The sequence below is a fragment of the Lipophrys pholis genome (genome assembly GCF_963383615.2).
Source record: "Lipophrys pholis genome assembly, chromosome: 20".
In the NCBI taxonomy this organism is placed as follows: domain Eukaryota; kingdom Metazoa; phylum Chordata; class Actinopteri; order Blenniiformes; family Blenniidae; genus Lipophrys; species Lipophrys pholis.
The window spans coordinates 13,845,667-13,862,634 of NC_137648.1; the positions used below are offsets into that span (position 1 = coordinate 13,845,667).

The 16,968-nt window shown below is 44.5% G+C and overlaps 3 protein-coding genes and 1 long non-coding RNA gene across 8 annotated transcripts; 2 read left to right on the forward strand and 2 right to left on the reverse strand.

Annotated features, from left to right (window-relative positions):
- Window positions 1-242: 242 nt before the first annotated feature.
- On the reverse strand, window positions 243-5,748 carry kif9 (kinesin family member 9; the record flags this gene model as incomplete). Its single annotated transcript, XM_080489964.1, has 18 exons — window positions 243-293; window positions 626-705; window positions 807-989; window positions 1,315-1,520; window positions 1,622-1,789; window positions 2,557-2,612; window positions 2,715-2,807; window positions 2,904-2,993; window positions 3,079-3,156; window positions 3,247-3,311; window positions 3,406-3,553; window positions 3,635-3,727; window positions 3,812-3,895; window positions 3,976-4,206; window positions 4,292-4,398; window positions 4,483-4,654; window positions 5,497-5,598; window positions 5,689-5,748. 18 exons carry the CDS (start codon window positions 5,746-5,748, stop codon window positions 243-245), a joined length of 2,067 nt encoding a protein of 688 aa, XP_080346090.1.
- Window positions 5,749-6,936: 1,188 nt separating this feature from the next.
- LOC308125442 (uncharacterized protein) lies at window positions 6,937-8,727 on the forward strand. Of its 2 annotated transcripts, none has more exons than XM_080489179.1 (6): window positions 6,937-7,036; window positions 7,514-7,711; window positions 7,947-8,015; window positions 8,289-8,312; window positions 8,431-8,553; window positions 8,651-8,727. In XM_080489179.1, the coding sequence occupies exons 2-6, from the start codon at window positions 7,622-7,624 to the stop codon at window positions 8,666-8,668; spliced, it is 324 nt and encodes a 107-aa protein (XP_080345305.1). In that variant the 5' UTR covers window positions 6,937-7,036; window positions 7,514-7,621; the 3' UTR covers window positions 8,669-8,727. The 2 variants fall into 2 exon arrangements, with proteins under 2 accessions (XP_080345305.1, XP_080345304.1); XM_080489178.1 differs by having other exon boundaries at window positions 6,954-7,063.
- A 1,210-nt stretch (window positions 8,728-9,937) lies between these two features.
- LOC308125444 lies at window positions 9,938-11,722 on the forward strand. The gene is made up of 4 exons (XR_013936382.1): window positions 9,938-10,039; window positions 10,367-10,420; window positions 10,936-11,013; window positions 11,143-11,722. It is a non-coding gene; the product is annotated as an uncharacterized lncRNA (long non-coding RNA).
- Window positions 11,702-16,822, reverse strand: cdv3 (carnitine deficiency-associated gene expressed in ventricle 3). 4 transcript variants are annotated; one of them, XM_080489182.1, is made up of 6 exons: window positions 16,387-16,822; window positions 15,204-15,277; window positions 14,381-14,559; window positions 13,668-13,830; window positions 13,492-13,593; window positions 11,702-11,948 (listed from the first exon to the last, which is right to left on the reverse strand). In XM_080489182.1, exons 1-6 carry the CDS (start codon window positions 16,573-16,575, stop codon window positions 11,861-11,863), a joined length of 795 nt encoding a protein of 264 aa, XP_080345308.1. In that variant the 5' UTR covers window positions 16,576-16,822; the 3' UTR covers window positions 11,702-11,860. The 4 variants fall into 4 exon arrangements, with proteins under 4 accessions (XP_080345308.1, XP_080345307.1, XP_080345306.1 ...); XM_080489181.1 differs by having other exon boundaries at window positions 13,471-13,593; window positions 16,387-16,818; XM_080489180.1 differs by having other exon boundaries at window positions 13,471-13,593; window positions 15,204-15,280; window positions 16,387-16,818.
- Between the last annotated feature and the right edge of the window lie 146 nt (window positions 16,823-16,968).

The window sequence follows — 16,968 nt, forward strand, 5'->3', positions numbered from 1 at the left end:
GTAACTAGTGAATTTGTACAACCAAAGAAGTCTATTTTGTGGTTCAGGAATAATAAATTTTACTTTTCATTTAAGAAGCTGATTTACAGTGTAGTGTCTTTCCTGCTTGATTCACATCCAACACTCACACACACTCTGAGGATGAACTAAACAACCGGCACCCGGAGCCCGTGGATATCAAAGCTGATGAAGTTCAGTCTGTACGTGAGCTTACGTCTCTTGGGGAACCGGACGGCGTCTCCTCACGGCGAGATCTTCTGCTGAGGGCTAAAAGATTTCGCCCGACTGTTCCTCTGCACACAAAATAAAATGTATATTGTTAAAACGTCTGTTTTTACCTTTGTTTTGTTCTGCCGATAGAAACAAACTGGTACAGTCCTCTTTCCCTCTAAATAGAAAGTCTTCAGCAGCAGTAACACGAACACACCTGATTCAGAGACCTGGACCAAACTTTTGCTTCGTCAAATCTTTCTGCTCGATGTTCCACACTGGCTTAAATTCCATCGGATCAACTTTGACAGAGGATAAGTTCGTCTTAGCATAAATGACGCCTGTAGAATCAATAATTCGACCTTTTCCTGGCGGATGTTTCACTGCGGCTTCACTGAGCGAGATGGAAACTCACCTGTGTGGAGTTTGTGTTCGGAGTCGTTTCTTCATTATCCTCAGGTGACGGGAATGATTGTTCATACCAGCTCTCAAACTCTGGGACGCACATAAAAACTACTTTCAATGTTTGGTTGGTTTTTTTTTTAAGAATAAAATGAATTTAGTTGCAGAGAAAAGGACACCGCTGAGGAACTGACCGGCGTGCAGGCGGACCCTGCACTGATCCACAAGGTGTTGACAGTAGTTGACCTCCGCCTTGATGTGGCTCAGCGACTTGTATCTCTGCCTGTACCGAGCTTTAAGCTCTCCGAGTCGCACCAATAAAGAGTCCTCTGGCTCCTGTGCTGCAGCGTGCCCATCTCTCACTGGAGACCGATCGTCTGAACACACAGGGAGAATATGCCTTCACATCTTTGAGGTCCCCTCGTACAGCGTGGTTTTATATCAGGTTCGATGACAAAATATTTAGTCAATAACCACACGGCTCAATTTCTGATTAAAAGAGCCGTAAAGAAAAAAGTTTAACCTCCAGATCCATTAACTTGATGCCCTGACCAGAAATTAAACAACGGGGACAAACTGACGACCTCAAATTGCTGATGGATACAATAAGATCCTTTGGGAAACTTGAGAAGAGCGAACATGTGTCACAGATCACGAAATAAGGCATGTGAGTACTCTCGCTGATGTAAAAGTGTAGAGTACCTTGGCCTTCTCTCCTCTCATGCTGCTGTAAGTCGGCTGTGACGCTGTCTATCTCTCTCTTAACGTCACTGACTTCCTTGCTGAGCTGGCAAAGTAGACCGCGACGGTCCAGCAGAATAGCTTTGTTCTCGTTGAAGATGAGGTTGATCTTGCTGCCTTGCCCCTTTCTGAAGTCCTCGAAGGCTTCTGGTTTGGGTGGAGGAGCCCTAAACGGAGCCCGGAGGCAGTAAGACAGACGTGTAGCTTACAGGACAACAAGAGAAGAAACTCCAGCATTAAACAGGCGATGGTATATTCATGAGAATACTCGTAGACGAAGGGTTCTTTTGCAGGTGGGTGTGACTCCGTCACCTCCTGGCTTTCAGCGTCTCCAGGATCCGTCTTCGGTGTCTGAACATCCGTCAGTTTGGATTCGGAGGAATTCTCCAAATGTTTCTTTGAAACGGGACTTCCTTCTCCTCGTCTCTTGCTTTGGCTGGATAATCACATCAGTGTCGGGGCGTGAAAACGTCAGTAAGAAGTAAATATTAAGTATAGTTCAGGCCACAATCAGATTGGTAACACAGTGATCTGCTCTGTTCAATAACTGCACTTGGGCTGGATTGTAACTCGTTGATCTTCATTCAGTGTTATATCTTTGGTTTTAAGCCGATGTTACGGCCATAAGTTACAAAACTGTCGCCAATTCCCCTGAAAGTATTTTCTTTAAGTGAAGTATTCATGGTGATTCTGACACAACTTTTGATTCATGAAAAAACAAATGAACTTTTTAATCAAATCTAAAATGTCTGCTTACCCCTGTTTGACCTTTGACTTCTTACTTGCGCCTGTAGATGATGTTGGTTGTTCAGTCTGTTTCTGTCGCTCGGGGCGACCGCTGACGTCCCAATCCTGAAGAGTTTAGAATAAAACAAGCAAGTTCAGTCTCTGTGAATTGGTCACGCAGGATGTGGCACAACTAATTACTCACCTTCATATCGGCGTGGTTTGCACTTTGATTTTTATTCAGCAAGTCGTATATTTGGCGTTGTTGAGCTTTCACTGTCTGCCCCTGCATCCTACACACACACCCACACACACACACACACACCCACACACACACCCACACCCACACACACACACACACACACACACACGCACACACGCACACACGCACACACGCACACACACGATGCATTTCCTCAACAAATAGATCCTTGTGGGGGAATATTTGTCACTCGGAATATTTCTAGAGATACTCACTGCACAGCCAGCTTGAACTGAGCGAACACTGCTTGGACTTGCCTGACACTTGTGATCTGTTCGTGACACAGAGAGATGTATAAACTTACAAAGATGCAAAGACAGTCTAACATCAGACAAGGTGTTTTTTGTTTGTTAATCCTTTGCTCGGTTCTCACACTGATTCCCTCCAGGCTCCCCTCCAGGTAGCTCTGAACCTGGCTCTGAGCCTCGACCCGTTCAGCCTCAGTCAGCGGCTCGTATCGGGAACTCTGTCCATTCTGCACCAAGAATGTGAAGAGTCGGCGTTTAAAATCTAACATGAACCTCCATTAGTATTAAACGGATCAATATATGTGCTGGGTCACACTTTTTCTCTTGACACTCACCACCGTATTGAAGATGGACCGCTCGTCCTTCAGCATCTGTACTTCCTTTTTAAGTTTCTTGATCTCAGCCTCATCACAAAACAACAAATCGCATGACTGACTCACAACACAGGCTGAGGAAGTACCCCCCACCCCCACCCCCGTGTCAACTCACTGCTGGATTCATGTGTTCATTGACAACAGGGCTCGTCTGGACACACTTCATTCGACTTGCAAAGCGCAGAGTAGAGATCTGGAGTGAATAGAAACTATTCGATTAATTACGACTGAACCGACGCAATAAAATATCAGTTTCTTTTACATAATGAATTTCTCTCCTCACAGTTTCTTCAGTCTGTGCAGCCTCAGCATAGACGTTGGCCACCAGAACGATGTTGCAGTTCCCACCTAAAGAAAACAAACATCATTTCAGACCTGATTTATTATTATCATTTTTTAGAAGATGTCACTGGGTCCACCACATAGGAGGTTTCTGACTTACTGAGCGAGTCTTTGAGGACATGTGTGAGTTTAGACTGTCTGAAGGGAACGTGGTCTCTGCGGCAGTCTGCGAGAGCGAGGATGGCCTGCTCCAAGAACGACAGGGACTTATTGATGAACCCGGCTTCCTTCAGCATCTGCCCTTCTGACTGGAAAGGCGACGAGTTGACACGGCGTTAAATATGTTTCAACCTGAACCGGAAGCTCGGTGGTGTTGAGCTGAAGCTCACCCCAGTCTTTCCCAGCCTCTCGGATCCAGCCAAGTCCACCAGGTTCAGTTTGGAGGTGATATATTTGACGTCAGACACAGTACGTGAGTGAGACTGTGATCGAATCAAAACAAAATTCTACCTTTAACTTGGTGTTCGGCTGCGAGGTCCAGTATGAGTGAAAAAAACTGTTGATACCTCAATATGTACAGTTAAAACGCAATGCGACCTGGAGGACCGTCTGTTCAGGGAATGAGAGCCAACGATTCGATACATTTCTCCCTGAAGGGGAAAAAAATAACACATAAAAGGTTTAAGAAGTGCTTTGTTTGCATTTGAGCAGTGTGACTCAGAGGACTGACTTCAAAGAGCAGATGCAGAGCTTCCTCTTCGTCGTGAACCGGGTGGAGGGACAGACCTCTGATGAACACCCCCCCGCCTGGCTCCTCCATCACCGCCATGCCCCTTGGAGGCGGGGGAGGGAAAGTCTGTGGCCACGGCAGCAGATCCACCAGGTTCTCATTGTAGATCTCCAGGTAGGACAGGTGCACCGAGAAAGCCCGGTCAGTCCTCTTCTGCACTTCCTGAAACAGCTGCGTGCCACATTATGTTATATTGTTAAGAGGTTTCCAAGTCATGTTTCGTAGGAAGTGGAGTTCATCTTGCAGTCAGACTCACCTCCTGTAGGGCCCTGGGAACCAGGCCCCTTTGCTCGTAGGACTCTGACGACCCGGTCATCGTGTAGGTTTTCCCTGCACCCGTTTGCCCGAAGCAAATCACCGTACCTGACAGAAACACACATTCAATTTGAAAGCAGGCAGCTTCTTAGTAATACCCCAGAAGAAAACCACCAGTTAAAGAAAAGCTACCGTTGTAGCCGTCGAGTGCTCCGAGCGTCACGCGTCTGCACACTCGGCTGTACACGTCCCCCTGGGAGACATTCTGTAGGACGCCGTCCAGCTGAAACGACCAGGAGCTCAGCCGACTCTTCTTGCCATCCAGGGGCTTCCTGGAGTCTTTCCTCTGACGGATGTTCACTGTCTGTGTGAGAGAGAGACAGTATGTTGTATGGCGTATACGTGTATACGTGTGGCGTTGTGATTGGGTAATATGCAGCTTGATTCTACCTACCTGGAACTACCTGGAAAATAAATATTATATGCCAACTTAGATATCTGGAAGCACTGATCTATGGACTACTCTCTACCTCACTGCATCCACTTACACTTACGCTTCAACAGGTTCATACAGGTTCTACAAGAGTCCAAACACATGCATGTGAGGTCAATTGTTGACCTAAACTTCCTGGACAAACCATTCAGGGCTAGGTAGGATAAAGCAGTATAAAAAGAAATGGATGGAGGTTCATACATAAAGTTCACTGATCAGTCGACAATATGTCTTGTAAATGAACAAATCTGCACACATCAAGCAGATAAATAAAACATGTTGGTTTAGGAATACCCTTTAACTGAACTATTAGCAGAGGTTAAAGAGAAGTGGAAGTTTGTTCTTGAGTACAACTTTGCTTCCATTATACCATTGCAGGTGAAAATAACAAAAGAACTCTAATAACAAAATCACTGCTAAGTTACTTTTTAACGTTATCAGAAGGGCATTTCGAACATATCTGATTTTAAAAAAACTATGACTCAAAAATAATAAACTATGGTCATTTGTTTCGACATTTCTCAAAGTTAAACTAAAGTTAAAAGTCATCGGATGTAGAAATGTACATTAACACGAGAGAAGCATGGTGGAAATTCTACTTCATTAAAATACTCATTAAACTACAACAACACCTTGAAATGGTTCTTATAGAATGTGAGTAATAAACCTTTTATTTTTTTATAATTAGAATAGTATTTGTGAGATTGAGCTACTTGTCCGTCTGGAAGACACTCGATGAGGCCGTGAGCGAAGTCTGCGGTTGGTCTGACCCGGACGAAGACCCCCACCTCCCGGCCGAGAGCCTCCATCTCCGCCTGCCACGGACACCACCAGCCCCAATCACGAATCACACCTGTGCGGATAAATTAGAATAACAAATAAAAAGGTTTTCCGGTTGAGATGACTCTTTTCGGGCGAGACTGTGCGACGACAGCGACGCCGTCTGGACTGTCTGCGGGTGCCATGGCAACCAACGTGACCGCGCACTGAGCATCAGGGAGCGCGCCGCCGCGCCTTTTACCTGACTCGTCATAGAAACTAGGAGTTTAAAATGATTTAGAGTGAATTTAAACGAAGTGAGGTGTTGAAACGGGCTGAGATTAATCCCAGAGGAGAATTCCTCACAGTGTTGCTCTACACAGAAAATAATATTAATATTAGATTATCAAATAAGTCAATGTGATCCTGTACAAGACTGAACAGTAACACATGTATGCGTGAATGTGATGGTTTCCTCTGTCTGCATCTGAGAGGGATGAGTCTTTGGCCCTGGGCTCTTCGTGAGAAGGTCATGCAGAGGTCGTCGGTCTCCTTCATGTCTTCTCCAGGAGGAAAACCCAGATTTGCTATTTCAAAGTGCTCTTATTTTGAAATTCCACATCAGATTTAGCTGATACTTGGTGAGTGACCTCCTGGGGTGACCTACTATCAATCTGAGTTGGAATGGTTCAATGATAACATGGAAATTCTTTTTAATCTTAGTTCAAATTTAGCGTGGATGGAGCTCAGATTTACTATTTCAAAGTGCTCTTATTTTGCTATGCTACATCAGATTGAGCTGATACTTAGTGAGTGACCTCCTGGGGTGGCCTAGTATCAGTCTGAGTTGGAATGGTTCAATGATAACATGGACATTTATTTTAATATCAGTCTGAAATCAGAGTCATTCAAGCCCAGATATGCTTTCAAAGGGCTCTAATTTTCATATACCATATCCTGATCTTGCCTGTTATCAGTCTGAAGTTAAATGATTTTTTTGTTTATAACTAATCAAATCTAATGTAATGTAATGTAATGTAATGTAATGTAATCTAATCTAAATCTGAATTTTGTCTAGATCTGCTTTTCTGATGGGCCTTTAATTTGAATAAAGATATTAGAGTGGGCTGCTGTCTATAGCATTATAATAACATTAACACATCACTGACTGACTGACAATGTGTTTTGCATTTTTAATAGTTTGAATCAATGATACATTCATTTATTTTCTTTGTTTCTATGTGTTATTATTAGCCATAGTATTAATTTGTGTTTTATTAACTATCTGAATGAAGGCGAGATCTCATTCATTGAAACATCACTTTTATTTTGAAATCCATTTGAGTTTGCCCTCACGGTAAAGCATAGTGTACAGGCTAAACACAGTGGCGGCTGGCTTGACGTCGATCTCCGAAGTGAGGGCTGGCTTGACACCAGTAGCGACTCGCCTCAAAAACAGAGGAGCCATCACCACAGCGGTGCATTTTAAATCCAGTGAGTGGAACGAAGCCAAGAACTGAGGTTGAGTTCATAGCTGCATATCTCTCACTTTAACATCTGTTTTGGTTTTGGCAATATAATTGAAAAGAAATGCATTTTATTTTCCCAACCTGTTACACAATGCAGGTCGCAGCAGTAATTTGATTGTGTGGGTGAAGCTTTTTTGTGTCACCCTTCTTACTTTCACAGTAAAATCATTATTATCTCCGTTTTCAAAATGTTGCCTGGGTTTAACAAAACAATCCGTTCTTCATCAGTGGGAAGAATTTTTTGTTTTTGTTTTTGTTTTCTTATTTCAATCCTGACATTTGGTGAGGTTCTTGGACTTAATCTCTGTAATCTCACCTCAGTTAAACAAAAAAAAAAACCAACTAACTTTTAAATTTAAATTATGATGGATGAATGCGTTTTAGATTTCAGGAGAATGTTGTTCAAATCGACAATTTTCTTTTTTCCTTTTGTTTATAAAAGTGGTGGGCAAGCTGGACTTTGATATCTGGCTATAAGCGAAGGACAGAACACCACCTCGTCATAACCAACAGATCCATCGGCAAACAAGACCGCGCTTCATTATTCAAGATGAGAGCGTTTGTGTTGTTCTGTTTGTTTGGAACTGCTTACTTTCAGGACAGCCCAGTTCAAGGGCATAACTGCATGGAAAATGGAAAGGTAAGGGGGTGGGTGGGGGGGGGGGGGGGGGGGGGGGGGCTCTAAAAGGGCGAAAATCAAGTAATATATGATCAACTTGTGGGAGAAAGTCAGTCAGTTTGACAGGATTTTCTGTAAACTTAAGACAGCAACTCATAAATGAGATATTTAGAAGAATGCAAAGTTATTCGTGACAATCTCTCTTTTTTATATTTTTTTAGTTCTTCACCCTCTAATTCAACAATGTGCCTTCCAGATCCTGTACCAATGTGATTCTCCCTTGGAGGACGACCGCGGGTTCAACAAGACAATCAATGACACCCAGGTGAGTAAACTTTGTGGGGAAGTTTATGTTTGCCATGTTCTGACTTTCTTTTTGCCGGTAACATGAACTTCAAATCGAGCATTCAAGTAAAGCATGAACACACTGAAAAAGTAGAACAAAATTATTATTAAATTCAGCTCCGAGGTAATCTTACTGTGTCTACCAGCGTCTGAGGACAGGCTGTTATGAAACTGGCCTGGGTAAATGTGTTACCATACTTCTTTTTTTTTTTCTTCTTTTTTTTTAAAGTCCAATGTTCTTCTTTTATTTCAGACAGGGGAGGATGACGACAAACCGGTGAGTGCAGGTCAAATATCGTGCGGGTGGTATTAAAAACACGATGGACTTTCCCCCCATTTGATTGGAAAAAAACGGTTGAATTATGAATCAGACTTGCATCTTGTGCGGTTTCTAGCTGATTTCCCAGGATGCACCGCGGCAGAGCACCGTCTCCCTGGAGCTGCCGCAGCAGTGGGAAACAGATGATGATCCTGGCGTCGGGTTCTCCAAACCTCTGCTGGATGAAGAGGACACCCAGGTAAGAGCTTTCAATCAAGTCAAGATCTCTTCATTGTGTGTTCTCTCAACGTTCACATTTGTTTATCTTTTTATTGATTGATTGATTTATTTTTAAGGATGGAGCAACAATGTGAAACACAACATCTGTTCCTGCTACAACTGCTGAACATTCGATTAAAGATTTGTCTCAATGAGTTTCCTTCATTTCCTCACTCGGTGGCTTTAAATTTGGTGACGTAGTGGACTTGATTTATGCAGTGGAGATCCCCGAGGTGGCGCTCTGAGAATGCACAATGCACACACAGACATCCCCGTGGGGCAAAAGAGACACCCAACCTCCCACCAGAGGCTCCCATCGGGGCTGCAAGCCTGACGAGGCACAGTGTCGAAATGAGGACAGTTTCTCAATAAAGGTCCAACAACCACGACACCGAGACCCAGTTGTGGAAAGTTGGCTGTGTTATTTGTCCCAGGATGACACACTCTGAGAGTGACTTGATGAAAACGTACCTGCTGGAGGCTGCAGGACTTCTGAGGGAGAAAAGGAGAGGATTTCACGGAGCCTCTTCTCATAAAGCGAATCTCAGGCTGTTCATGAACGACTTTGTAAAAACTGAAGCCAATTCAGTGTAAATAGTTTCACAATTTATGCTTTTGAGATTTAAGAAGCTTTATTGTCATTGTGCAAGTACAACGGGATTCCGTTTGTTGCATCACTAATAGCAGCAGCAGCATGTCACATTCACATTTAAATAAAAAAATAGTCTTTGGTAAGGTGCGGTATTGAAGTGCAAGTTCTTTTTTTGGGGGGGGGGGGGGGGGGGGGTCATGATCCCTGCAGCAGTCTCTTCACAGCCATGGGGAAGAAGCTATTCTTCAGTCTGTTGGTGCGAGCTCTCATGACTCCGAGTCTTCCAGACTTTTTTTTTTTATTGTTTATCATTGCACCATTTGTCTGAGTGCCATGATCCTCTGCATATTAGAGACTTGATTATATTCTTACGCATATATTTATCTATATTTTACATCTTGCAAGCTTCTTATAGTCCTACAGTCAGTTAGTCGTCTCTGTTATGAAACTCCCTCATCATTTCGCACAATAAGCTGATGTTTTATTTGTGAGCCCATCATTATGTATATATATAAATAAAACAAAAACTCATCTATCTATCTATCTATCTATCTATCTATCTATCTATCTATCTATCTATCTATCTATCTATCTATCTATATATATATATACTTGAAGAACAAGCCTCAGTTATTGGCCGTCTTTTACCTTCATAGGCAGAATGTGAGCAGAAAAACCCCACAAAAACAAACAAACAACCTAAAAGCAAACAATCACAAACAAATACACCACGTTGGACTTTGGTATGAGAGCAGCCCTGGAGCCGAACAGGCTGAGCGGAGACGCCGAGTATCAGAGTCAGAAAGAGAAAAGGACAGACAGGATGAGGGGAGTCGCTCTGCTCTGCTTGGTGGCGCTTCTCTCTGCCGCCTTGGTAAGAAAACGTCAAAGAAATCTGTGCAGATTTACTGTGATGGAAGGAAATTCAGCCAACCTGATTCCTACAAAGATTTGCCTTTTAGTGCAGCTTTACCTTATTTTATTAGTAGAACTTCTGTTGATAATCAGTCTAAGTGAAATGTGTTGGGTTTGTTTTATTTATTGGGGGGTCTGAATTCGGTCTAACGTGAGCTTTTATGGTTCACGTATTAAACATTTGGTCATTTTGTTTGAACTCTCATGTCAGGGACCATCATTTCTCGGGTTACTCCATGTTATGACGTAATGTGTTCAAATGAAGTGTCGTTCCTTTTTATTCCAGTGGCGTGCAGGAGACGCGGCTCCGCTTCCAGACGCAGGGAACGATCCAGAAGATGTGGGTAAAAAAAAAAAAAGAAGTGGCAAAGAGGAAAAAGTGTTTTTTTCCCTTTTTTTTTTTTTTTTTAAATGATGGCCATTTCAAACCTGCTCTATCTTTAATTGATGTTTTTCACTGATAACTGTGCCAACTGGACTTCTTTAGTACACAGTATACAAGAGCTGCAGAAATCGTTTGACCTTTGTACTCTCTAGTTTACGGAAACATTTAGTCCAGCATGGCTTGATTTCTTTTTTTTTTCATATACATGGATGAACCTGTTTTCTTAGCTTTAATGATAAATAAAATCATTCTGTCCCTAAAACGACAAACAAACAAGACATTTATCTGGATAGAAAAAGTAAGTAAAGCGAAATGCCATGCTTTCAGTATATTAAGACGGGATCTATCATCTCTCCAGAATGTTTCTTTAGCTTCAATAGGTCTTACATGTGGTCCAGTAAAAATGCATGCACACACACATGCAGAGACTTGTGCTTTTTTTTAATTTATATTTATTTTTTTGTTAAAAGGATAACGCTGAGTGGAACATCCTGAGTGATGCTTCCGGCTTCCCATCACCCAAACCAACCACTGAAGAAGTACTACAGGTACCACACATCCCAGCCAACATGCATGACACCACCTACAGTCACGTATTAACATTTCTTTTTCCAAAATTAAAGCAACAGCTGGATTGGCACTTATATGTTTATGTTGGGTTTCTGATTTTTCTTTAGGAGAGAGGAAAATGAAAAGCCCACAAAGAGCTCAGCAGGCGGAAACATGAAACCCGGGACAAACGAACGAGTTTGATTCTGGAGTTGGAGCGTCAATCCGCCGCTTTGCTCCGACTTACAGACAACTGGTGCTGGAGTCAATAAACAAACTTTGGAGGGAAAAAAAAAAAAAAAAAAAAAGTCTGTTGTGTGAGAAAAGCTTTTTATTTGTTAATATGCTTGGTATAAGGTCATCTGGAAATCTTTGTTTTCCTCTAAAAAGAGCTGTAGCTTTTTGATAATTTATCCTGCGGGTGTTTCCACGCCGGGGAAAGAAACAGCTTGTTTGACAGAAATGAGACAAACACAGGAGTGAAGCAGGTTATTGTGAGTCAACAAACGGACGACAGCTTTTCAGGAAACAGTCAAGTAATCCAAATATTCCACTTCATAGAGTCAGACGGGACTAAATTCACAATGAACACGTTTATTTAAGGTTTGTTTTTTTTCCGCGCCCTGAACTGTTCTTTTCTTCACAAATATGACCGACTTCCACCTAAATCGTCGCAGCAGGGATTCATTGTCCCCGACACCTTTTTTTTTTTTTTTTTTAAATGAGAAGTACACACATAGATTCAGGTTTGGTTTTTTTTTGTTTGTTTTTTTTTTTTTTAAACATCTTTGCTTGCATTAAAAGCCCCTTTGAATTGATCTGGGCACATCGTTGAACGTAGTTTTGTCAGAAGAGGGTACTCTGTTGTTTTGGTGGAAGTACGCTTACAGGCGAGCAGCGAGGGTCGAGACGGGAGCGACAAGGAAAAGCCTCGCTTGAAGAAAAAAAACACAAAAACAAAGTCAGAAAGAGTCCCAATTATATCACTTTACTATGAATAATAAAAGTTATGAACTCGAAACGAGCAAACAACCTCAACAAGTATGATTTTAAAGGTACAATATGTGAGATGAGACGACGTGGCGTCCAGTCCGGAGCCACCGGATGACAAACCTCCACAAATTGGAACTTTTTGCAATAAACATATTGTACCTTTAAAGTGGTTCCATAACTTTTCTTGTGTCAAACCACAGCAAAGCATTTGTTGCCGGAAAACCGGTGTTTCAGATTAGAAAAACCAAGTTGGAATTCAGATGTTCTTTTTCCCCCCTCTGAGGATTGAAACGTGAGGGCAGCAAAAATCAAACGGTGGATATGAAAGACAGTTAGTAGTTGTAATCATCAGGCAAACTACAACAGCACTACATTCTTGAACAGAAGAGGGTTTTTTTTCTTTTCTTTATGCTTTTTTTTTTTTTCCTCCACAAAGTGGTGAGATCCAGAGGCAGGCCGCGGCCCGAGAGACAAGTTAATTCACTTCAGATGACGATGCAGTGTCCATCCATCAGTAAGGCCACTTTATATAGAAATTCTAAATGAGGACCACAACCTATCGCTTCTTGTCCGTAGATCTCCGAGTCATCGTCACCGTCAAGAAATGGGGGGGAAAAAGAAAAGGAAAGGAAAAGGAGACATAGCATCAAGTTTCTCAACCAAACAGCGTGATGGCCAGCTTGTTTGCGGGGCGGCCCGGGTGTTTGCCCCCTTCACCACCACAGCGGGCAAAACAAAGAAGAAGCTCAGTCCACATGGTCACCACCTGCTGTGCTGCTGAGGTAGTATCCCTGCTCCTGAAGCCCCGACCGCAACTCAAAAGCACACCTGAACACAACCATGTGCGATTGGGTTATAATGATCTCGCAAAAAAATAGATATTTTCACAGAAGTTTTGTAAAATCGTCTCGCCTAGAGTCTTCTTCGATCCTCCGTGGCTTTTATCAAAGCGCGTTGAAGTCCGGAGAAGGTTGCGTCACGCAACCGCTGCTCTGAGTACAATCCACAAAGGACGGCCGCGCCGCCTTTTGCTGTCGCTTGCAGCGCCGCGTGTTCTGGCTGGATTTTGTTGATTTTCAAAATCGTTTCCTCTTTCGTCAGCCCCGCCGGGTGCAGTCCGTCGAGTTTTGCCGACCCAAAACGTATTTGAAGTGTGATGTATTTGAAGGGGGGGGGGGGGGGGTGGGGGGGTGCCACTGAACAGCGGTAATTGTTGCGTGGGACCGAGTGTGTGTTTGGGGTTGTGAGTTTGTGTGAGGAACCAGCGTGGCGATGGTGGCAGCATGAGCTCCGTCAGGACTGCAGGCCACACGGCTGGAGTTCAGCTTCTTTCAAGGGGCTGGGCAGGACCGTGCTGGAGGGGCCTGGGGAGGGAAGGGGAGGGAGAGGGGGCGGGGCGGGGAGGGGAGGGAGAGGGGGCGGGGAGGGGAGGGGAGGGGGGGAATGGAGGGAAGCGGCTCTACTTATCCCCCAGGATGGCGTACTGGTTGTCCAGCTGCAAATGCTGCATAGAAGCTCCACCGGTCTCCTCTCTACCGCGGTTCTTGTGTTTGACCACCTCAAAGGTCTTCTCCATCTCTCGGTCCCTGAAACACAAACACGGCTCATCAGAGGCGAGAAAGAAAAGCACGCGAACCGCCGCTTCTCGAACCCCACTTACTTGCGCGTCTCCACATGCTTGGCGGTGGACAGTAGAGAGGGGAACTGTGCGTCACTGTAGATCTCGGGGGGGCCCTGGGTGGGGCCCCTTCTGGTGGTGGTCTGTCGAGCTCCCGGGGGGCGATACACACCAGCGGGCTTGGCCTCAGACACCTCGGTGTCCTCTGCACAAAGAGCAACAAGACTGGTCACTCGACCCGATTATGACCAAGACCGACAGGAGCACAATCAGAATGACTGCTAATTAAACTGGTTGGACGGTTATAGCAACCGCCAAACTAGTTACCGGCACCAATTTAACAGCTGCGCTCCAGTGTGAAGGCGGATGGCGTTGGGCACGGTGCTACGAAGCCGGCCCAGTTTGACAACTTCTTCAAATGCAGCCCATTTTAATCACTTCATTAGCCGAACATGCATTTTATAAAGCCTCACGAAGGGGGACGTGTCCTTGAGACGACGCAGGTCTGCAGCTTGACATGAAGCTTGACGACAGTAACTGAAGGCATAAAAGTTATTTACTTTATGAGACTGTTGGGTCTTTGAAGGCTGTTTGACCAGATTGTCTTCGAGTGTGAAAACTTAAAGAAGCCAATGCAAGGAGAAGGATTACCTAACAAGAACAAAGGGCCAAGACAACTAAAAACGTTTCTGGGTGAAGCTAAAATTTGTCTCCTTTAAAGAAGAAAGAAGGACGTGGGGCGTTGAGAAACTCACCATCAGCAGGAGGAGCAGCGGCGGCCGCGGCGGCAGCGGCAGCTGCCACGGCACCAGGAGGAGGAGGAGCTCCACCAGACTTGTTCCAGGGCCCGGACACCTTGTCTCCACTCACCAGGATGATCTCCCCGTCCTCACCAACCTCCTCCTTCTCGTATTCCTCTTCCTCCTTCTCGTCACTGCAATTAAAAGGACACGAGTAGCGGTGAACACGCGGCGGCTGCAGACAGGACGGCGAGCAGAGATAACTGGCTGCTCCATATCTGACCTTTAGGGTTGGTCAGCTGAGAAACAAAACGGTTAGCTGCTTGTGTGTTCTGTGCTTCAGCCTTACAGACCTTCTAATTTGTTCCAAAAAATAAATTGTCCACAGGTTTGATTTTCAGCAAATTTGCACCTGTTAGTCTTGAAAGGTCTCTTTCTGATGATTATTACCATTCATAGCAGATTAATGCATCACTTGATGTCCTTTGAAAGTTAGTAGTATTAAACCATTTCTATGGACTATATGCTGTCAATTTTTGGTTCTTTTAGCTTCCGTATGGAACTGATCTGTCAATAAAACAACATATTTTACTCTATCTAGTGTGTATAAAAGCCCTAAAAAATTAAAAATAACCTTTCTACAAAGACAATTAAGATGAAGAACGCCCTAGATCTGTCCTGCAACCATTACACGAAGGTTCCTTGATAAAGCTAAATGTATTTTACTAGTCTTCTCTCTTGTTTCGAGGTTAAAATATTACCTTCCTGTCTGCCACTATGAAAGAACCAAGGCTGAGGTGAAAAAGACAAAAACAATATACAAAGACGTTCGTCTCACCTTATCTGCAAGGCTTGAAGGCGAAGCCCACTGTAGTCCACCTCCTTCTGCTCAAACTCCTTCCATTCCTCGTCCTCCTAGGCAGAAAACATGCCACTGCATAACCTCCTCAAGAAACGGGGGATCTCACGGGAGAAGCTCGGTGGTACGAGACTCTTTGAAGAACAGCAGCACTTGGGGCCAAGAAATGGTTTCAGAGGCCCTGACAGCGTCAGGATCTTTCACCATAGCTATGACACTAAAATGTCTTCATCGTGGCATCTATTGGTCACCAATGGTAGCTTGCGCTTGTGAATGGCCGGGAAGAAAATGAGAAGATCGACAGCTTCTATGCCACGTTATCTAACTTAGGGTCACGTGGAGCCGATCCATCTGAAAATGTGTGAAGACAGGCTGCCCATCCATCACATGACAGACACATTCACAAGTGATGGTACGAAGTGAGGCCCTGAGCTCCTTCTGGAGCATAGGCCATCAACAATTTCGTTTCTCCAGCTACAAATGATTTCACAGTCCTAAATCAAAACCCAGAGAACACAAATGCCTATAACGCCGTAGGGCCTCATCTCAACAAATATAGCAGTAAGAAATGTATTTAACCACGATTGTAGCATGGCAAGTAAAAAGACTTTGTGTCTTAAAGCCTGAAAAAGATGTGCGGTTACTAAATATGTTCAATGTGCAGATGAAGCAGCGGGCTCGACTTTCCTGATATAGAGAAACGTAACCCTTTGGGAACAGTTTGCTTCCCTTTCACAAAGAAAGGATCAATCCAAAGCATGAAACAGGGATTTTAAGCTAACACTCTCCAGAGATCAGCACCTAAAGCGACACACCCAAGACATAGGAAGGGAACAGCGACATATCAGGGATCAACTGAAGTAACGACCCCCCCACGGGAGATAATCTGGTGTCACAAAAGCTGAAAACACGTGTCACTGCCAAACTGTGCCAGGCGTCAGAATGTGCTGCCGAAACCATATGCTAGCTAACAGCCGGCGTTTGGTCGCTCCACGTCGACACCGACAATCACGATTCTCATTCACGGCGACAGAAAACCTAACGAAGCCGCTGTCTGCATGGGGAGGAGGGGGGGGGCACGCTGATGAGAACACCAAATCTGACACGACACCGGGGCTCTGGCTAAGATGATGAGGTAAAAAGTTAGGGCAGCGCCTGTTACCTTAACGACCTGATTCGCGTCCTGATTCTCGTTTTTGGTGGATTTTTCTTTCTCTTTCTTCATCTTCTTCATCAGGGCCGTCGTGGGCCCCGCGGCGGCCGTCTCTTTGCCCTTCCCCTTCTCTTTCTTCTTCTTTTTATCCCGCTTGGCGAAGAAGTCGTCCAGGCTCTTCTCCGGCATATCCGCCATTTTCACAGAGCTAACGTGAACCGCCGTCAGTTCTGAGGCTAACCCGAGCAATGACAAGCGTGGAGCTCCGCTCTCGGGGAGGAAGGACAGCGGCTGAGACGAGCACCGGGGACGGAGACACTCCTCAGTCTGACCGTGGCGCTTCTATTACAGGCTGGTGGAAGTACTGTCCGCCCTGGTTCCCTGCCTGGTTCGTGAGCTGCCCTGTCAACCATGCCATGCACGGGCTACAATCTGTACAGTGGCCCGGATGTAGTGCGGCTGTGACCCGGAAACAGAAACCAGGGAGGTAAAAATAAATCCTGCTTCCGTCGGACCAGTTTTTAATTATAGCCTCTGTTTTTCAAGAAAATATGTGCACATGCTGTTAAACACCCCAATAATATGTATTTA